We start from the raw sequence: 20,429 nt of genomic DNA on the forward strand, positions 1-20,429 counted from the left end.
GGCAGTCTTCACTCACAAGCAACTCTGAATGGGAGAAGGGAGATGAAATCTGGGTCATGACAGACCCCCAGCCCCCCTGGCAGGTGCCTGTCTGACCTTTCCACTCTCTGTTATAACGTCAGAAAACACGTGAACCGCTCTGGTGTGTGCTGAAGCCCAGGAGTGAAGATCTGCACTGGGCAGCTGCTGAAGACCAATGGGTGGTTGCTAGGGAGCGGCCCTGCCCTGCTGTTCATTGGAGTCTCCATGGCGACCACTATACACAGGGCTCTGTTACCTCAGAGGGCAGATAGGCCAGCCCTAGGGGACAGAGGCCATGGAAAGCCAGCACTGAGGGATGAAATATCCCCTGAGCACCCACCATGTGCCAGGTTGGGTACCATGGAGTGGGAAGGAAGTTTGGGGATCACACAGGATTAAGCAGAGTGATTAGTTCTCTCCAGGGAAAGAAGGCTGGGCTCACAGAAGGGCCGTGTGAGCTTGATTTTGAAAGATGCAGAGGAGTTCAACAGTTTAGAAGGGACTCAAATATGAAAGGCATGGATGTGTTTATGAGCATACATGTAGGTCCAGGGGAGAGGAGAGGGGAGGGAAAGATACACTGAACTGTCTGAGCTGGATGTGAAGGGATCAGGAACCAAGGAGTAAAATTAGGGCAGGGCTGGGACAGTGGGAGTCTACTCTCTTCCTCTTGAAACATAAGGGCTTCAGAGGATTCCATGAGGCTGGGACTTGCATAGTTGGTGCCAGAGGCTCCATCCTGTCTCGCTGCTACTCAGCAGGGGTGGGGGTATAAGGGACATATCCCGCATGCCCAGCCTTTCAGGGTCTCCCCAGGAGGCAGAGAGCACTGTGGTTAAACTTGGGGTCCCAGAGTCTGGGCTTGCCACTTTTTAGAAAGAGTGGCTTTGTCCATGTTCTTTTTAAAAATATATAAATATTGATTTCAGAGAGGAAGGGAGAGGAAGAGATAGATAGAAACATCAATGATGAGAGAGAATCATTGATTGGCTGCCTCCTGCACGCCCCACACTGGGGATCATAGGTTGACACTCAACCACTGAGCCACGCCAGCCTGGCTGTCCATGTTCTTTAGATGGACTTTCCTCACATGTGAAACATATAACCCACCTCCAAGGGTAAGAGTGAGCACTGGACGTTTTGTGAAATGCTTAGAACATTGCCTGGCAGAGAGGGATGTCACCTATAACCCTAAGCTAACCCCGTAAGCGACCCATCAGCAAGTCCTTCAGAGTGCACCAGACTCAGACCCTTTATCCACCTCCGCAGCTGCCCTGACCCTGGTCCAAACCACCACCACCTCTTGCCTGGGTTAGCACGCTTGCCTCCTCACGGGATTCCTGTTTTTGCTCTTGTCCCCTGAATTAACTGCCTATAGGTGTGTAAATGCACAGGCAAACCTCAGAGGTATTGTGGGGCTGGTTACAGACCACCATAATAAAGCGAGTATCACGATAAAGCAAGTCACACACAATTTTTGGGCTTCCCAGTGCATATAAAAGTTATGTTTATGCTACAGTCTATTACGTGTGCAATAGCGTTATGCCTAAAAAACACAATACATTATTGCTAAAAATTGCTAACCATCACCTGAGCCTTTAGCAAGTCATAATCCTTTTGCTGTGGAGGGTCTTGCCTGGATGTGGGTGGCTGACTGGGCAGGGGGGTGGCTACCGCAGGCTGGGGTGGCGGTGGCAAGTTCTCAATAGAAAACAATGGAGTCTGCCACATGGATTCACTCTTCCTTTCATGGACAATTTCTCTGCAGCATGTGATGCTGTGGGGGTAGCATTTTGCCCGCAGTAGAACTTCTTTCCAAGCTGGACAGGGGGCAGCAGGGAACCCCCAGGTGGTGGGGCCTGGAGTCACCTTATATCCCCAAAGGAGGGTTTACAGGCCTGTTGCTAGGAAACTGGAGATGCAGCCACCTGGGCCGTCTGCTTGGTGGCTTTCTTCCACCGCAGCTCCTGGTTCACCTGCCTGAGCTCCCGGCCCAGGGACAGAGGGTCTTACTCTGAGCCGGAAGGTCACCCAAGGTGAAGGCCACCTTCCCGTGGCCTGCTGCTGGGCATCACCTCTTCTGAGGCCCCAGGGCCCGTGTTGTGTGACTCCTCTTTCAACAGTCATTTGAAACAGCCCCTCCCCCGCCCCCTACCCAACACACACCCAGAGGGCTGGGCCTAGAGCAGGGGCTGGTGCCTGGCCAGCTGTGGCCTCACTTCTCTCTGGCTTCCTGGTGCCCCTTCCAGGTAGGGCCCAGCATGCCCCACCTGACGTGGGACAACAGGCGGCCTCCTTTGCCAAAACTAAGTAATAAAGTGGCTTCCCCAGCTGGCAGGTGCTACAGAGTCTTTCCTCAGTGGTTCTAAGGCAGTGATGGCGAACTTATGACACGCGAACTCATTTTTTTGGTTGATTTTTCTTTGTTAAATGGCATTTAAATATATAAAATAAATATCAAAAATATAAGTCTTTGTTTTACTATGGTTGCAATTATCAAGAAATTTCTATATGTGACACGGCACCAGAGTTAAGTTAGGGTTTTTCAAAATGCTGACACGCCGAGCTCAAAAGGTTCACCATCACTGTTCTAAGGCATCAGCCGGAGATGGAAATATGGGGCAAGGATGGAAGCCAGGCAGACATGGCACGCAGAAAAAGCCACGTTTATTCCAGTGTTGTGGGGGGCGGGGGGTGGGAGGGTGGGGGAGCTTTACCCGGGACTCTAAGATCTCCCAGGCGGGAGCTATGAACCAGCTGCAGGTCATGCCAGTCACCAACCAACTGAGCTCTGGGCGAGCGGAGAAGCTCCCTGCTCAGGCCTTCCCGTCCTTCGCCTGGGACACGCGGGTCTCGGGTGGGGCCCGGTGGAACCACTCGAACCAGGAGCCGTCGTAGATGGCCACGTCGGGCTTGCCGCAGAGGTAGGCGGCCAGGGCGATGTGGCAGGCGGTGACACCCTTGCGGCAGGTGGCGATGAGGGGCTTGGCGAGGTCCACCTGCTTGGCTTCGAACATGGCTCGGAGCATCTCTGGGCTCTTCTCGAAGCCATCCTCCGTCAGGAAGTCCATGAACGGCATGTTGGCCGAACCTCGGATGTGGCCCGAACCCAGTCCTGGGCAGGGGCAGAGGACAAAGGGCAGGGCAGGGTTAGGAAGGCGTGGGGGTGGGGGCAAGTGGGGCCTGGAGGCCAAAATCATTGAGGCTATAAGGATAGGGTGTTTCGCAAATAAACAAAGTCTTTGCCCTTCTCTGAGCTCACCTAGATTCTTCTCTGAGCATTGAATGTAGGCCCTACCTACACCCAATGCTCCTGACTTAAGGCAAAGTGCCCTTTCTCCGAAAAGCTGCCTTGAGGTAGGAATTTCCAAAATCAGACCGGCCTGAGAGGACAGGGAATGAGTCTCAGCCCTGCCACTTGTTAACCTTTACTTTGGGTAAGTCGTATCACTTTTCTGAACCTCAGTTTTCTCATCTGTAAAATGGGCTCAGCCCCGTCTCATAGGGTTGTTGAGAAGAGCAAATGAAATAATGTGAGTGCTGTGTGCTGTGTCAACTGCTGAGAACACAGAGGTGAAAGGGACTCAGCTCCGCTCTCTGGGAGTATGGACTAGCAAGGACGACAGATGTTGAACAGACACCCTCAGAATTCATTCATCTTCACATGACTCCATTTTACAGGTGATTGTACTGAGGTTGGCTAATAAAACGGCTTCCTCAGGGCACACAGAGAGGTAAAGGCAGACCCAGGATCGAAGTCACCGGGTTTTCCTGTTAAGCACACGGCTGTGGAAGGAGCATATGACCTGGTTTTCAACAAGTTCAAATCCCAGCTCTGACACCAGCAAGGTGACCTTAAGCAAGTGACCTCACTTCTCTGAGCCTCAGTTTGCCCATGGGTAAATGGGAATGAGTGGAGTCAGGTGTGTCAGGGCTGTTGTAAGGACAGCAGCACTGACTGCTGAGGCTGCCACCCACGCTCAGATGCTGTCGCTCCCACCACTTCACCACCCACCCTAATGTCCCCGGGCACACAGTAGGTGTGCTCATGCCAGCAGCGTCCCATTCCTCTCACCCAAAGACAAAGAGGATTCCGAAATTTGCTGGCACAACTCAAGAGTTCCTTTGATTAAATAGAGGCCCAACTTATAAAATTAGAGCAATTCTTCCTGTGCGGATTTCACCTTTTAAAAAAAAATATTTCATCTATTTGTCTGGCAACTTTAATCTGAGATTGGGTGGTGCTGACCCTACCTATGAGAAATATTTCATCTGTTGGCTGGGAGGGTGCTCTTTGCCAAGAAACCAACTTTAAAATGTCCAGCATCCACGCAGTGGGCTGGATTTAGTGCATTTGAAAGCACAAGCATCTGCTGAGCTCTGAATGCTGATTTTCCCTCTGAAACAGCTTCATTGTTTTCCTCCGATTACATAAGAGGCACCCCTTGGGAGTGAAGAAGTCAGAGGAGGGGGGGGGGGGCCCTTTTCATCTCTGCCAGCAGGGGCTCGGGGTGTGTCTGAGGAACTTAAATGAGCAGGAATGGCCTGTCCTGCCCTGCCCACGCGTGCATACGTGCGTGCAGAGGGGGGAGGAGTGAACACAGCCCAGAGCCCCTTGGAGAACAGTGAACTGTGATGGCCCAGAAGCTCCTGCTGCTCTCATCCAGGTCCAACTCCAGCTGCAGGCTTGGCTTTCCCAACCTCCATGCTCACAACCTCTGGCCTCAAGCCCCCAAACAAGGGGCTACCTCAAGAACCTTATCCTCTTGGCCCTAATGGGGAGCCCAGGCTCAGAGAGGTGAGGGAACTTACCCCAGGACACACAGCACAGGTGTGTGAAATCAGGTCCGTGTTCTTTGACCACCTGAGCCTTCCTGGAAGAGGGGGCTGAGGTGGGGGAATGGATGAGATGGCCCCTCCTTATCCTCAACTGCTCAGAGGTCTGGGACCTCGTGTTCCAGCTTTGGCCAAGAAGATGCCAGTCAAGCTGGCGAGGCTACTGGTAGGTGTGGGTTTTCAAGGCAAGGAAAACCTGTTTGCCTCTTTCTTGCTTTCTTCCTAAAGGCACTAAGGAATTCAGTGCAAGGAGCGCCAGTGGGGAGCCTCCAACCCAGGCCACTGGGAGGCATCTTAGCACCCCCTGGCCTGCCCGCCCGCCCCCCACCCCCCCTGCCCTAGACTTTCAAGGGAGAAAGAGAGAGGGGGGGGGGCAGAGGGACCACAGGATCCTGTAGCCACAGCGCAGAGCTGGGCTTTGCCTCCCCTCCCGTCTGTGTTTGCTGACACGCAGTGGTCCGGGAAACAGCCCCACTGCGATGCCTGCAGACTGGGGTCATTCCGCCTCCTTAGGGAGGTCTCTGCTCCCACCTGCAAAGTGGGACCAATTCCACCCCCCACCCGCCTCCCTGTGCAGGCTCTGCAAATACAGTGCTCACTAGGTCAATATCCTCCCTCTTCAGCCTTACCCCACCCCGGGAGGAGGGGAAGGAAAGAGAATGGGTTTATAAAGACAGAGCTGGCTCAGTTCCCACCTGATTCCCCCTCCCCCTATAAGGTGAGCAGTGTCCCTTTCATTAGGGTTCAAAGGCGAAGGGACTGGCTCAGGGCCACATGCAAGGGCCACACCCCACAGGAACTTGGGTGTCTGCCTCTCACTTTTCTCCCCTTACAAACAGAACCAAAGGTATTGGGGCACAAAACCTAGGCCAGAGGGCGCGTTGCTTGCCTAGGTTTTGCAAGAGGTGGCTGTCGGGTTTCTGAGGCCTGGGGACACGCCTTCCAGGGGTGCCCAGGGCCCACCACCCACATCCCCCTGGGTGTTACATCCGGACTGCCGAGCCCACGTGCTGCCTCCCTGACCCACCCCAAGTTGGCGACCACGAATTCAGCAGAGCCTCATGTGCCTTTGTGTCCCCAAAATGCCTTGTCCGGGAGGAAGGCCAACATCCTCCATGCCTCTCTAAACGGCCTTGGCCTGCAGTTCCTCACCCTTCTCAAAACACCCTCCCAGCCACTGCTGCTTTCCAACGAATACACCCCCAGGTGGGCAGGGCTGGCATTACTCTTCTTGTTTTATAATAAAGGAACCCAGAGAAGCTGCGCGATTAGATTGAGGCTCCTCCACATTCCTGACCTCAACTAAGACCCACGCTCCCCAGGGTCCAGTTGGGAACTCTAGGAGGTGGGAGTAGGGCCACAGGGCAGGGGGCAGGGCTTGAAAAGTCCAGACTTCCAAGAGGCGTCACATGCAGCAGGCGGTTTCCGCTCTCTGTGCCTCAGTCTCCTCCTCTCTAAAATGGGAGTGAGGACACTGGGTCTGGCATCTCTAAACTCTCCCTTCGCTTATTCTCACAGTGCTTCGGGGCAAGCTGGGAAGCAGCTGGGGAACAACTCCACAAGCTACCCCACCCCCAACCCACCCCTGGGGCAGCTTAAGTCCAAAGGAGAGAAGGCATCTTGAACCAAAGCCATGAGGGGGCTGCAGAAGCTCTCTGTGCCAGGAGTTTCTAGAAGGTGCCAAATGAACTTGAATCTTCAACTCCGGACCTTCAGAGAGCAAGCTGGGCAAGGAAAACACAGGTCTGGAAAAAACCCACGATAGGGACGCGGAACACTGCGTTCTCCTGGCTCATCCACTAACCAGCCTTGTGGCCTTGACCCCTCCCCTCCCTCCGGGTACCTCAGTCTCCCTTCTGCCTGATGTGACCTTTCAGGCCCTCCAGCTCAGAGAGTGTTGGAAACAGCTTTCCAGTTCTCTCCCTCCAGGCACAGAAAGGAAGAGACACTTTTCAACAAGTTGGGCAACATGTTGCGCAGGAGTTAGATTTTGCAGAGGCACCCTGACCAAGGGCAGAGCCACTGCCCCAGGAGCTGCCAGCCACCCTGAAGGCTCAGGCCACCTGGGCCATGAGAGGCCCAAGACCACTGAGGTCCAGGACGCCAGCGGGGGTGATGGCAAGACCTCTGAGGTCTGTTAGGGGGATCTAGAACTCTGCATTTCCTCTCCTGAGACTCCCCTCACCCCCTGCAGTATAGAACCTCCCACAGCAGAGGGAGCACGCATGTGCCATCTCCCTGCTGATGCCTAGGGAGGGGGCGCCCTCCTGACCCTGCAAGGTGGGGGTGGGCAAAACAGCCATGCATGCTGGTTTTGATGGCTGGTTTGAAGTGAGGCAGCACTGGATTCAGATCTTGACTCTGCCACGTAACTGAGCGAGTAACTTCATATCCTGGCATCTCCGTTTTCTCCCCTCTCAGATGGGGACATGACGCCTTGTGGGATGAGATAATGCGATGTCGAGTGCTCAGCGTGAAATGCAGATGCTGCTGTAGCTCTGCGGACAGGCTGCAGCTGTCTGGAAAGGTCAGGGGGCCTGGGAGAGCTGGAGGGGGTAGTGCGGGGGAAGGACATTGCTGATGTCTACAAGGGTTTCTGAGGAACAGAGAGGCCCTGAGACCTAGGTGTCCTTGTGAGGCCTCTGTACAGTGATTCATGTGTTGGCTCACGGACACGCCTTCGGGCATGTGGGGAGCTAGTGCCTGGTGCGGACGTGGGTGGATATGTCACCTGTCACCTCTGCTGATGCCACCCTATGCAGATGCTAGGTGCCTGTCAGCACAGGACTATGGGACCACCTCTGGAGGTCCTCATGCATCGGAGCGGAAAAAGCCTTTAGGTTTGGCTCCGTCCTCTCATTTTACAGATGGAAAAACTGAGGCCTACACAGGAGGTCCCGAGGGCGAAACCTGCAGAGGGTCCCAGACATCCTTATTCCCCACCCTTCCATCCGGCACTGTTCTCCAGGGACCATCCCACCCACTGGGACACCTACCTACGGCATCTGGCTCTGGCTCGGTGCCCAGGTACCGCCCTTGGGCCCGTGAATCCACCAGCTGGAACCTCTTAGATTCAAGGTTCTCCAGCACCTGCTCGTAGGTCTTGAGCAGGGAGCGGTCAAGTGTGGCTTTGAAGACTGCGGGCTCTGGGCGGGAGGGCTCGGATGTCACCGGGTGGCCCTCCTTCAGCCAGTTCCGGAAGCCACCATTGAGCACCGACACCGTGCGGTGGCCAAACACACGGAACATCCACCAAACCCGAGGCGCATAGTAGCTGCCCAGGTGGTCACCGTCGTAGACCACCACGTGTGTGTCATTGCTGATGCCCAGGTGGCCCACGTAGTCGGCGAAGCCCGCCTCGCTGGGCAGCATCATCTCGTAGGGTGACGACTTGTCCTTGCACTCCTCTATGTCAAAGAAGGAGGCGCCGGGCACATGGCACTCCAGGTACTCCTTGCGGGCGTCCCGGGTGCCAGGCGAGTACCAGGACCCGTCCAGCACCCTCAGGCTAGGCCCCAGCTTTCCAGCCCGGATGGACTCTGCCAGCCACCTGGTGGAGACCAGCGCCCGGTAGAGCACCTGCTGAACCATGGTTTCCGCTCTGCGCTTCACCTGGCGCGGGTGGGAACCGGGAAAGAGACGGGCGTGAGGACCCTGTGTTCAGCGCGGTGGGGCCTGGGAGGAGCTTTTTCCCCTCCGAACCCTCCAGGGTGGGGTGTTTACAGCCACCCGGGGGCTGGGGCGTGCAGTGGGACCGGTCGGCAGATTCCCCAAGGAGAGCCTCCCCGCCCCGGGGTCCCCTTTACGAAAGGGGGTAGGGCAAGAGCTTCGGAGGGCTGGGGGTTGCGGGGGTGGGGTGGGGGGAGCTGGCCCTAGAAGCTACAATACTTGCCCTCAGGACGCTGCCGAGAAGAAGGGTGAGAAGATGCCCAGGATGGGGGAAGATGGCATCGTGGGCTGAGAGCCCCCTTTCCAGTGAGGGCAGGGGCGTGCGCTCGTGGGGGAGGGTTCGCCGGAGCCCCGCACTCTCCCCGCCCCCCTAACCCGCCGCGCCTCGGGTCTCAAAACCCTTCCTGCGGTTTCTGGGCAGCCGGGGCTAGCCCGCCCCCAGGATGCCCGAGTCCAGCCCCGGTCCGGTGCCCTCTGCCCCGTTGGGTTAGGGGTTCCGGGGGCATCGCGCCCGCCCCCGCCACGAGGACCTAACCGGCGGCTCGATCCCGAGCGGCCCGAGCGCAGGTCGCCGCCCTCACCCGCCGCACTTACGCGCCCTCGCCGCCGCCCTGGCTCCCGCCCCAGCCCGGGGAGAAGTTCGCGGCTCAAACCCCGGGCCGGCACCTCCCAGCCGGCCTGCGCCATCGCGCCGCCGCGCACGGGGGGGACGCGCGCCACTCGCTCCGGCCCCGCGAGGCCTGCCGCCCAGCGGCGCCCGCCCTGCCCGCCACCCCGCGCGCAGCGGCTCTCAGATCCCCCCGAAACCCGCTGGGCACGCCGGGTGGCATCGGGGTGACGCGGGGTGAGACTCGGCGGCGCGGGCGTCCCCCGGGCCCAGGCGATGGAAGGCGCGGGCATAGGCGGCTCCGAGTGGCCAGGGCGGTGGGCAGTGCCCAGTCTCCTCCCTCTGGCTGGCTGCAGGTTGGTGTCGGGAGGAGGGGACAGCTGCGGGCGCGGGGAGGGGGCACCCTGCGGCGGGGGCTATGGCCGAGCCGGGAACCCAAGAGCCCGAAACCCGGGTAACTTCTGCGATGTCGCGTCTGATTTCTAGGGGGAGGCCGATCTTTGGGGTGCACCCGGCGGGGGTCCCTGCGGGGCCTGAGCGGAGGAGGGGCTGCAGTCTGGGAGGGAAGGCGCGCTCGTGGGTTTGCCCTAATAATGGTTGGCTGTCCGCAGCAGCTTGGGGCGCCCTGCAGGGTGGGGACGGAGTGAGTGGCCCTGGGGGCGGGGGACACCTGGTGCCACGAAGCGACCGGAGGGAGGGAGGAGGGACTAATAAAGCCTGACAGATAAGCTAGGGAGAGGCCAACCGACCCGGAGGCGGCAGGAGGAGAAACTAGCCAGGAACTTGAGGGCGTGAAATGAAAGTAACTTCCATCAGGGCCCGTGTAGTGAGGAACTTTGGGGAGGGGGGGGAGGGGTTACTTACTTAGTTCCCACAACAGCCCTGCTGCGAAGGCCAGAACTTATTTAAAGAGCCCGGAGAGAAGCTGGGCTGGCTGCCCCGGGGCACAGCGTTGAGGCCAGGCTGTGTCAGATCCGGAGCCCACGTGGCACCGGCTGCCTTTGCTTACCTGGCCAATCCCCAGGCCTTATACTTTCAAATGTACCAGTAATTGCCTTCGTTTTTCCATTTAATTGTAAGCTTATATACTTTAATTTTTAACAACCAGTTGGCATAATTTCTGAAAACCTAACACTGGTGGGGCCTCGCTGCCCTACTCAGCTTTTGCATATGCGGTTACATATACCTGGAATGCTTTTCTCATCCCATTTAAAAAGTTGGTTTTATTCTGAAATAACTATACTCTCTCAGGAAGTTGCAAAAGCCGTACTTTCATGAGCATTTGCCCAGTGGATCCTCTGAACTTTGTGCTTTGAGTTGGGGTCCCAGGAAGGACAAGGCTGGAGAAGTCCTTGAATGCCAGTCTGATGGGAGCCCTGCTCTTCCAGGGCCCACCCAATGGCGGCCTGGGGCTCACACTCCCCCTAGTGCGGTTGTTTATGCTCCTGCGATGGGCCTGGGGCTGAACTGTACGTCCTGGAGCCCTGCACTCCCAGAGCACCCCCAACTACAAGCTCGAAGGAACCTGATCCCGCCCTTCAGTGACACAGGCAGCCTGCTCTCCCAGACCTACCTCCCAGTTTGTTTTTTAAGAACTGCCAAGCCAGCAAGCAGGGTGGGGCGGGCCTGAAGTCCCACCCAATCCTGAAATTCTGATTCTAGATTTGTGGCTGTCTGTTCAAAGGCCACCTATGAGCCCAGCCTGCACGGCTCCGTGGTTGAGCATCGCCCTATGAACCAGGACGTCAGGATTCGATTCCCCGTCAGGGCACATTTTCAGGTTTCGGGCTCAATCCCCAGTCGGAGGCATGCAGAAGGCAGTTAATCAGTGATTCTCTGTCATCATTGATGTTTCCATCTCTCTCTCCTCTCCCTTCCTCTCTGAAATTAATAAAAATATATATTCTTAAAAAGGCCACCTATGAGAGTAACTTTGAAAAAAGAAATGGTATTTTTATTAAGCTGTTTTGAATAATTATTAATGCCAGCCATATACAGTGCATTGACACTGCCTTCTACGTTCATTATTTATTCTTTGCTAAAAGAGGTGAGGTTTGGAAAGCCCTTATAGGACATGGCAACAGGCCAGGGAGCCTAACAAGCCCACCTTCACATCCAGCCATGGGCAAACTACGGCCCGCAGGCCGGATCCGGCCCCTTTGAAATGAATAAAACTAAAAAAAAAAAAAAAAAGACCGTACCCTTTTATGTAATGATGTGTACTTTGAATTTATTAGTTCACACAAACACTCCATCCATGCTTTTGTTCCGGCCCTCCGGTCCAGTTTAAGAACCCATTGTGGCCCTCGAGTCAAAAAGTTTGCCCACCCCTGAATAACCTGTTAAGCTGCAGAGTGAACTTTACACTGGCTTTCAGGTGAGAGTGGGGGATCTGACTCCCAACCCATGGTTCTTTTCTTTCTAAATGTGTCCTTGAAGCAAAGAGCCCCAAGAATGGTGGGGGCAGGGGCTGTTGTGGTTCAAGAAGAAGGGGCCCAAAGCAAACCTCAACATCATCTAGCTGTGTAAACCCCCGATTCTGGGATGACCCCTTAACCAAAGCCCTCTGAAAAGGTCAAATCAGTTTGGATTTCCCCCTCCTCCAGGAAGCCTTCCCACCCCTTCTACTCCAACTGCAGGCGGAGCCAGTGGCCCCTCTGTGCTCCCACTGAACTTCATTCAGCCTTTCCTTAATTATACTGCATCTCAAGCAGGCCTATGGCCTGCCTTCACCTCCAGGCTCTGGCAAAGTCAAGAGTTTCTTTGTATCCAGCTCAGGGCCTGTGGGCAAAGTGGTGCCTAAAAGTCAGCCTGCAGCGAGGCTGTGGGTGGGGGGGCTGGGTATATGGTAGCACACTGTATGCTCATTAGGCCTGGGCGTCATTGGCCTACGACTGGGGAAGAAGTCCAGCCGCAGGAGTTAAAATCTGGCTTCACCTCCTGAGGCTGCCCCTGACCTGCTGCAGTGCTTAGGCTGTAGCCTGGCCCAAAGCGCCCTCCTGCGAACTCTTTTTCTCTACCCGTCCTCTTCCCTGTGGTGGCAGGGCTGCCTGGTGTGGGTGTAAAGCTTGCGCCCTGCACAGGGAGTGCATGGCTGAGGGGCTTGACCTGGAGGCCTTGCAGAAGGGCCGCCTTTCTCTGAGCTGCACAAAGGCCTCTGGTGAGCTAGGGGCTGCGTGCACAGGGGCTGCACACAGTGGGGGCATCTCGGCTTTGGAAGACTGTGGGCTGCTATGACAGTGGGCCGCTGCTGGCTCCCAGGGAAGTGGAGGGGAGAGGGAGGGAGGTGCTAAGTCGCTGTTGCTGCTACAAGAAGACCCAGAGAGAAAGCTCAGGCTCACGGGGCAAAATCTGACTGTGCTGGACTCGGGGAGCCTGCTCCGTACGTGTCAGTGAGGCCTGGATTCCGGGGTCAGACTGCCCAGTGCACAGCCTGGTCACTGCTTCTCAAGTTAGTGCCCTTCTCGGACCTGAGTGGCCCCCGCTGTGATACAGTGAGAATAATACCAAGCCTCTTGCGGGCGCTCACAGCCAATCATCTAGAGCAGGGTGGGGAACACCGCCCTGCGGGCCCTTATAAGGCCCGATTTCGGTCTGGCCCTGCCAAGGCGTTAGGGGCGAGTTACTTAAATGTTTGGCCACTATAGTAGGCTGATCTTTAAGGTGATAACTTTGTATGGCCCTCGAATGATGTTATAAATATCCAAATGGGTCTTGGCAGAAAAAAAGGTTCCCCACCCCTGATCTAGAGAGCCTACCGGTGACCTGCCTTGTTCTAAGGCAGTGGTTCTCAACCTCCTGGCCCTTTAAATACAGTTCCTCATGTTGTGATCAACCATAAAATTATTTTCGTTGCTACTTCATCACTGTCATGTTGCTCCTGTGATGAATCGTCATGTAAATATCTGATATGCAGGATGGTCTTAGGCGACCCCTGGGAAAGGGTCGTTCAACCGCCAAAGGGGTCGCGACCCACAGGTTGTTTCTCAACCTTGGCTGCACATTAGAATCACCTGGGAATCTTTTCAAAATCCTGATTTCTGGGCCTCATCCTCCGGAAATTCTGTTTCTTTGTTACTCATGTTGTGGCCCCACCCCATAACAAAGAAACAGAATTTCTGCAGGATGAGGCCCAGAAATCAGGATTTTAAAAAGATTCCCAGGTGATTCTAATGTGCAGCCAAGGCTGAGAACCACTGCTCCAAGGTGTTGTGAGGGTGAAATGGTCCACACAGCCGGACCCGTGGGTTCCAACTACTCTTCCTATTAGGCTGCTTGTGTAAATGCTGAATGAATGAGTTTCACCGGGGACCTTCCTTGCTGGGTGCATCTTCGGGAGGGCCTAAGGCTTTTGCCCCTGCCTGGGCCCTCTCCCAATGGGCCCTCCCGCCAACCCCCCACCCCACCCCACGCAGCAAGCAGCAGTGAGGGGCCCTCCTGGCCCTTTCTAGGGGTCGTGGTCGTCACTGTGCTGGTTATACAGTATATCCTGGCTGGGGAGGGGAAGGAAAGCCGCGGTGACCCGAGTCTGCACCTGGGTTCACCGCAGACGGTTTTCTGAGGTCCCTGGACTCTGCCCTCCGCCGGCTCCACCTCCCCTCCTGGCCCAGCCCCAGCTCCAGCCCCTGCCCCAGGCCCAGCCTCAGAGGCACGGGGCGTTTCCTGCCCTGGGGCCGGCCCTTCCTAGATTCCCTCCTGACTTCCTCTGTGTTTCCCAGGCCCGCAGCCCTAGTGTCTCAGCCGCCGCCGCCATGGCCTCACAGCAGCTCTTCCGCGCGCTGGTGTCGGCGCAGTGGGTGGCGGAGGCGCTGCGGGCCGTGCGCGCCGGGCAGCCCCCGCAGGTGCAGCCGCTGCAGCTGCTCGACGCCTCCTGGTACCTGCCCAAGCTGGGCCGCGACGCGCGCCGCGAGTTCGAGGAGCGGCACATCCCGGGGGCGGCCTTTTTTGACATCGACCAGTGCAGCGACCGCACCTCGCCCTACGACCACATGCTGCCCAGCGCCGCACACTTCGCGGAGTACGTGGGCCACCTGGGCGTGGGCGCCGACACCCACGTGGTGGTTTACGACGCCAGCGACCAGGGCCTGTACTCGGCGCCGCGCGTCTGGTGGATGTTCCGCGCGTTTGGCCACCGCACCGTGTCTCTGCTGGACGGCGGGCTCCGCAACTGGCTGCGCCAGGGCCTCCCGCTGAGCTCGGGCAAGAGCCGCCCCGCGTCCGCCGAGTTCCGGGCCACACTGGACCCCACCTTTGTCAAGACCTACGAGGACATCAAGGAGAACCTGGAGTCCCGGCGCTTCCAGGTGGTGGACGCCCGAGCCGCCGGCCGCTTCCAGGGCACTGAGCCGGAGCCCCGAGACGGTAACGGGGCTGACCGCAGGGGCTGGGCAGGCCCCCGGGGAGAGTGATCAGGGGCCCCCTGGGCACTGCCCTTGCCTTTAAAGGGCCCGCATGGGGTGGGGGCCCAAGATTTGGTTTCTAGTCACTCACTCTGGGAGCCCCACTGACTTTATTCCTTAACTGGGGACAGTGATGCTTGGGGCAGGGACTCCCCCAGGTTTGTTGGGAACCCAGGGTGTATATATGTGAGAACCCAAACAGCTTCCTCAATTCTATGGATGTAGGGGTCACTGCAGAATAGGGGGGGCGGTGGGCAGGCTCAGTTTGGGAAAAGTCCCAAAGAAATGGGGCGTAGTCAGGTCTAGGCCATCTCTGAGGGTGATGGAGTTGGGGAAGAGGAGGCTGAGCTCCCTGCGCCCCCCCCCCCCCCACACACACACACACAGAGCTGGCAGAGGGCAGGAGAGGGGCCACTAAATAGAGGTTGCTGCCCAGTTTGGGGCAGAAACTGAATAGTTGGTGGCTGCTGGCCTGGGTTGGATCAGGGTCTTCTGGGTGGGGCTCCATTCTCCAGGCAAGGAGCCTGCAGGGGAGCCCATATGAAGCAGGGATGGGGTCTCCACAAAGCAGGTGAGTCAGCGGCCCCTTGGTGTGAGCTTGTTCATGACCCCTCAAGATGTCGGCTGTCACTGTAGAGCAGAGGAAATAGAGCCGGAGTTGGCGACCTGGCTGCAGGTGTCAGGAAGTGAACTCCTGGAGCCTGTAATTTAATGTCCGTGAGCGGCCAGTAACTCCCCAGCCATCTCTCTTGTGCCTGTGCCAGGGAGGGGGTGAGAAACTTGCCACTTGTTCTGGGGCGCTCTCCTAAATGGCACCCCCAGGCCCTCGGATGGGGAGGGGGGGCTTCCCTGAGCCGGCAGGCAGAGCAGCTTGGGCTCACCCTGTCCCAGTAGAGTTTGGGATGGCCCGAGCGCAAGGACATCCTTGTCCCCGGTGCAGCCTGGAGCTCACCCAGTACCTGGCACAGAGTCAAGGTCTGAGAGTATTAAATTCAGAAGGTCCCTGCCACGTACAGCCCTGCAGAGTAGCGTTGACAATAGGTCAAACCATATAAACTGCTGATATCCAACCACTGACAAGCCCATATAGGTTCAGCCTAAAAAGAATGCCATCGTGACACTGCTGGGTCCTTCAGCTCAGCCCCTGGGGAGTGGAGGTGGGGATCGGGGAGTGAAGCAACGTAGGACAGCGAGCCAGGGTCAGACCTGGCCGTGTGACAGAGCCCGGCCCCGGATTGCACTGGCAAGTCACCTCATCTCTGACCTGTAGTTTCTGCCTGTGTAAAGTGGTAGCAGAATGCGGAACTTCAAGGATGGGGTCAGGGTCAAATGTCACATGGCAGCTCCGTGTTGGCAGACAGGGATGCACGCAGGACATGGGAAGTGATATAGTTAACGTGCTTATCCGGTTGTGGCTCTTTACCGGGGTGCTTCGCACTCACCTCAGTCATGCTTGCTCGTCCGTGAAACGGGAGATGAGGTACACCTGGCAGGCCTGTTGTCAAGGGTGACCCCGGCTGATAGGTGCTGAAGGTGTCAGGAAGCAGCCCAGCCAGGAGCCTGTACCTTTAATGTCAGTGAGCAGCGCAGCGCTAAATCCGTGCAGAATTTCCCTGTCCCCATCATTCCCGTTCCACGGCCCGAGACCCTGGCCAAGTGCGCCCAGAATTGGCCACATGATCCCGCAGGGAGGGGAAGCCTACTTTGTTTGGTGGGGTTCAAGGCGCGAGGACAGCACTGCTCTGACAGGAGCCAACGGGGGTCGGCAGCTTGCTGTGCTTCTCTGGGTCCGAGTTCATCTCTACGTCATGTCTCTGACTGAGCCCAGTTTCTGAATCTGTTAGTGGAGATGCCTGGCCTGCTCCAACCTCACTAGGGGCCGCAGTGCCGGCTATCCATGTGGTCCTGAGAAGAGATAGTGGCTTGGGTCAGCAGCTCCCTGGAGCAGTGTCACTGCACTGCAGGGGGTAAACTGAGGCAGAAGCCACCCTAGAGTCCAAGTGGCTGAGATTCGAGCCAGTGCCCGTTACGGTTTATTTTGTTGCAAATCTCGGTGCTTGGTGTGAAAATGGGAATATTAGTAATACCTGCCTCACAGCGAGTGGGGAGAACAAAATGACCAGTGGTGACAGTGAGCCGTGTGTTGGGTGCCCTGGGGAAGTTTTTGGAGATGTGGGTGCAGGAATGACTCCCTAAAGTAATGGTCCTCTAGCCTTGCCCCTGTTCTTCCTGCTACAACCATGATCTTTTGGAAATGGGAGTCTGATCTCCCTCTGGCCGTCATGTCAGAGCTCGAAGACTTCAGCCAGGCCTGCTCAGATGTTCCCACCCGCCTCAGTTTCCCCTTGGGCCTCAGCCTCCCCACTGTCTGGGCTTTTGCCATGATGACCTTTAACCCCTCTAAGCACCATGCTATTCCCTGTCCCCTAGGAGCGCTTCTCCGTGGAATTCCTTCCGTCCCCACAGCCCAGACTCCTCTACCTGGCTGAATCCTAACCACCCTTCAGGGACTTCTCAGAGAAGCTTCTCTGACCACCCTCCCAGGCAGTGCTGCCTGATGGTTAGTGCACAAGCTCTGGGCCTCTGCCCCTACTAACTTGGGCAAGTTAGTCTGTGTGCTTCAGTCTCCTCCTCTACAAAAAGAGAGGGCAGTAATTTCTTTCCCACAGAGTTTGGGGGGGGATTAAAGGAGCTGAGGGGCTCAGAACAGTCCTAGGCACAAAGTGAGCGTTCAGTGATGCCAGCTGTTATCATCTTTTTTTTTTTTTTTAATTAATCCTCTCATGAAAAACCTGCACAACCACCACAGATAAAGTCACCGAAGAATCTTTACTCCTTCCTTTTGCCAGCGCCAACATTGGCCTTGGCAGTCCCCCTGACTTTCTTCATTCTGTTCTTGCCTTCCTTTCTCTGTTTTCTTGAGGTCTTCCTCCTCTCATAGAGGCCGTGTCTTGCAAGTCTGTGTTTGGGTTCGTTTTTCTCTGCGTCATCCAAGGTGTCATAAATCATGCTGAAGCCAGTGCTCTTGCCACCACCCAAGTGGGTTCTGAATCCAAACACAAAGATGACATCAGGTGTGGTCTATTATATTGTGGCTAGTTTTCCCCGGATTTCTGTCTTGGGTGCTGTTGCCTCCCCAGGGTGAAGGGCATCAATGACCACTTGCTTCCGCTGAAGTTGCCTGTTGGTCATGAACTTCCTGGTCCAGATAGTTACTGTGTCATTCATGATAACGGTTTATCGTCAAGCGCCCAGGGAGGAAAGAGCTGTTACCATCTTACCTGGTGTGCCCCACGCAGGAGGGCCTTTTGGCAACATTCATCATCCTTGTAGTTATTCAGCTATTGCTTGTCTGCTCTGCTGGATCAAAACTCCTTGGCTGCAGGTGCTCCCTGTCCTAGAGGCAGAGGTCTTGTTTAGCTCCATCGCCTCAGGGCACATAGTTGCCCCAGGGCGCACAGTCAGTCATCAGGAAACCTGGCGAGTGTGGCTCTGGAGGGCTCTGAGTCTTGGGTTCAGATTCCCGCCAGAAGTTTGCTGGAGGCACGACCTTGGGCAACACTGAGCCTCAGCATCTCCACCTGTGAAATGGGAATGCCCGTCAGTCGCACCTGGGTCTCCAGTTGTGTGGGCCACGCGAGGCGATGCCCATTGGGGAGTTAGCGCCATGGCTGCGTGGGGGCCATTCACACCGCCCTTGTATCTGTTCCCTCCTGCTGCAGGCATCGAGCCTGGCCACATCCCCGGCACCGTGAACATCCCCTTCACAGACTTCATGACCAAGGAGGGCCTGGAGAAGACGCCCGAGGAGATCCGCCGCATGTTCCAGGACAAGAAGGTGGACCTGTCCCAGCCTCTGGTGGCCACGTGTGGCTCCGGCGTCACAGCCTGCCATGTGGCATTGGGGGCCTACCTCTGCGGCAAGCCCGACGTGGCCATCTACGACGGCTCCTGGGTGGAGTGGTACATGCGGGCCCAGCCCGAGGAGGTCATCTCCGAGGGCCGGGGGAAGACCCGCTGAGATGGGCGGGATGTGACACAGGAAGCTCCGGTGACGCCGGCCACCAGCTGTGCCCAGCCTGCTTGTTCTCAAGCTGTTTTCACCAGAAGAGCATTTCTTCTTCCAACTCAGGCGGCACAGGGGGTGACATCCCAGAGGCCAGGAGTTCTTTTGACTTGTGGGCTCCCAGGAGAGACGGTGGAGGAGGTGGTGGTGGGCACGGGGGAAGGGGAGCCACCCACATGGTACTGAGCTGGGCCCCACCTCCCTTCTGTTTCACTTTTAAGGAAATAAAACAGCCAAGTGCTAAGTGCTTCTAACTCCGGGGCTGCCTCAGTTTCCCAAGGAGCAAGGTTGCCAGCACACCCAGCAGAGGGAGCTCCATGGAGCCCGAGGGTCTTGTGAACCTGTCCCTGCCCCTGAGAGGTGCTGGGGCCAAGAGTCCTTTCACCCCTGTAGCCAAATGCCCCCAACAAACCGTTCTCCACCCCCTAATGCTGGGGCCCTCCCTTCTGGCTCCTGCGCTATTTAAGGTGAATCCCACCGTGAGATGTCTGAGGTCTCACTCAGAGCCCCAAGGCTGAGCAGTGCCTCTCATTTCCTGATAGAGAGGGGTCCAGAGGTGGCCAGGAGGCTGCACCGGCTCAGGAGGCCCGCCCCGGCCCCTCGGGATGCACTGGAGAATGGCTGAGTTTGACTAAATTGGAGGAGAATCCAATTTTAGACTCTGGGGGTCCACACTTGGAGGCTAGTCTCTGGAGCTGCCAGGGGGTGGGCAGACCTGGGGTCCATCCTTTCTGCCCACGGTGAACCTCGTCCCCAAAGCTTCCCCAGGGGAGCCACTCTGTCCTCCTCCCTCTGTCTGTCTTCTGTGCCCAGGAGGACAGAGGGGTTTGAGAAAGTCCCAGAACCTGGGTCACCCTCCCCACCTACAAGCCCCCGAGGCACGTCAGTAGCAAAGGGCCAGTGTCAGCCAGGATCGGGGGGAACCCTAGAAGGAGGGAAAAAAACACCAATGGGCAGTGACTTTCCCAAGGAGTCCCAACCTCGCTGAGCCTCAGCTTCTGTGAGATGGGAATACGTGCTTCAGAAGAAGGGATTTCAGACAAGGAGTCCCATCCTTCCAGCTCAGGCTGCTCAGCCTCCGCTCTTATGACATTTGGACAAGGTTTGTCTGCAAACACATGTGAGGCTCTGATCTGGCTTCTGTCTCCGCTACCCCATGCAGAACTGCCCGACTGTGGACACATTTCTGAGCCTTGATTTCTTCATCTTTAAAATGGGAGTAATAGAACCTTCTTAGAGCAACATGGGAATTGAATGAAAGAGCCATAAAACTGGTTCCAGGCACAGAGTAAACATGAACAGTTCTTAGTTTTTAAAAGACGTTTACTTATTCAGCATGTTGAGTGCCTCCTAGACTCTGGCACTGGGGGAGAGGAAGAGCAAGGAATGCAAGAACTGTGTTCCTGCCTGGAACAGCTTCCCAGCCAGGGAGGAAAACAGGCCCATCTTGTCATATTTCCAGAGAGAAGGGGGAATGACCTCTTTCACAAGTCAGAAGGCAAGCTCAGAGAGGCTGAGTGATTTGCCTAAGGGCACACAGCTTGCTCAAGAGAGGAATTTCACTGGTTAAAATTCTCAGGTAGGAGCCTCTCCAATGGGCCTTGCCTGCAGTGGTTTTCCAGATCTCAAGATCAGGGAGGAACGGAGTGTAACTCGGGGTTTGGAAACACGCGTGACACGCTCATGTATGATGGCCAAGGGTCTCCCCAGCTCCACGGGGAGACACCTTGAGATCTGGGATACAAGCAAGGGAGTTTGGTTAGGTCCTTCCTACCCCCCCCCCCCCCCACACACACACACACACACAAGGTGCCCAGGCTGAGCCAGGGCA

At 56.6% G+C, this 20,429-nt stretch overlaps 2 protein-coding genes and 1 pseudogene across 6 annotated transcripts; 1 reads left to right on the forward strand and 2 right to left on the reverse strand.

Moving 5' to 3' along the window:
• Positions 1-2,692: 2,692 nt before the first annotated feature.
• TST (thiosulfate sulfurtransferase) lies at positions 2,693-10,092 on the reverse strand. Of its 4 annotated transcripts, none has more exons than XM_036299776.1 (3): positions 9,998-10,092; positions 7,854-8,469; positions 2,693-3,136 (listed from the first exon to the last, which is right to left on the reverse strand). In XM_036299776.1, exons 2-3 carry the CDS (start codon positions 8,446-8,448, stop codon positions 2,838-2,840), a joined length of 894 nt encoding a protein of 297 aa, XP_036155669.1. In that variant the 5' UTR covers positions 8,449-8,469; positions 9,998-10,092; the 3' UTR covers positions 2,693-2,837. The 4 variants fall into 4 exon arrangements, with proteins under 4 accessions (XP_036155669.1, XP_036155665.1, XP_036155668.1 ...); XM_036299772.1 differs by lacking the exon at positions 9,998-10,092 and adding an exon at positions 9,121-9,233; XM_036299775.1 differs by lacking the exon at positions 9,998-10,092 and adding an exon at positions 9,108-9,136.
• On the forward strand, positions 9,365-18,852 carry MPST (mercaptopyruvate sulfurtransferase). Of its 2 annotated transcripts, none has more exons than XM_036299778.1 (3): positions 9,365-9,489; positions 13,852-14,494; positions 18,255-18,852. In XM_036299778.1, exons 2-3 carry the CDS (start codon positions 13,885-13,887, stop codon positions 18,551-18,553), a joined length of 909 nt encoding a protein of 302 aa, XP_036155671.1. In that variant the 5' UTR covers positions 9,365-9,489; positions 13,852-13,884; the 3' UTR covers positions 18,554-18,852. The 2 variants fall into 2 exon arrangements, with proteins under 2 accessions (XP_036155671.1, XP_036155670.1); XM_036299777.1 differs by lacking the exon at positions 9,365-9,489 and adding an exon at positions 9,492-9,587.
• Positions 17,318-17,760, reverse strand: LOC118651047 (annotated as a pseudogene).
• Positions 18,853-20,429: the final 1,577 nt, after the last annotated feature.

Source organism: Myotis myotis, unplaced genomic scaffold, assembly GCF_014108235.1.
Source record: "Myotis myotis isolate mMyoMyo1 unplaced genomic scaffold, mMyoMyo1.p scaffold_m19_p_3, whole genome shotgun sequence".
Lineage (NCBI taxonomy): Eukaryota > Metazoa > Chordata > Mammalia > Chiroptera > Vespertilionidae > Myotis > Myotis myotis.

What these genes read in the sequence shown, in the direction of transcription:
- TST (XM_036299772.1), bottom strand. Translation starts at nt 9,213, where the DNA reads ATGGCGCAGGCCGGCTGGGAGGTGCCGGCCCGGGGTTTGAGCCGCGAA. An exon ending in CAGGGCGGCGGCGAGGGCGC is followed by an intron (nt 8,470 to 9,120) that starts GTAAGTGCGGCG and finishes CACCCGCGCCAG; the next exon opens with GTGAAGCGCAGAGCGGAAAC. An exon ending in GCCAGAGCCAGATGCCGTAG is followed by an intron (nt 3,137 to 7,853) that starts GTAGGTGTCCCA and finishes GCCCCTGCCCAG; the next exon opens with GACTGGGTTCGGGCCACATC.
- MPST (XM_036299777.1), top strand. Translation starts at nt 9,552, where the DNA reads ATGGCCGAGCCGGGAACCCAAGAGCCCGAAACCCGG. An exon ending in CCCAAGAGCCCGAAACCCGG is followed by an intron (nt 9,588 to 13,851) that starts GTAACTTCTGCG and finishes TGTGTTTCCCAG; the next exon opens with GCCCGCAGCCCTAGTGTCTC. An exon ending in TGAGCCGGAGCCCCGAGACG is followed by an intron (nt 14,495 to 18,254) that starts GTAACGGGGCTG and finishes CTCCTGCTGCAG; the next exon opens with GCATCGAGCCTGGCCACATC.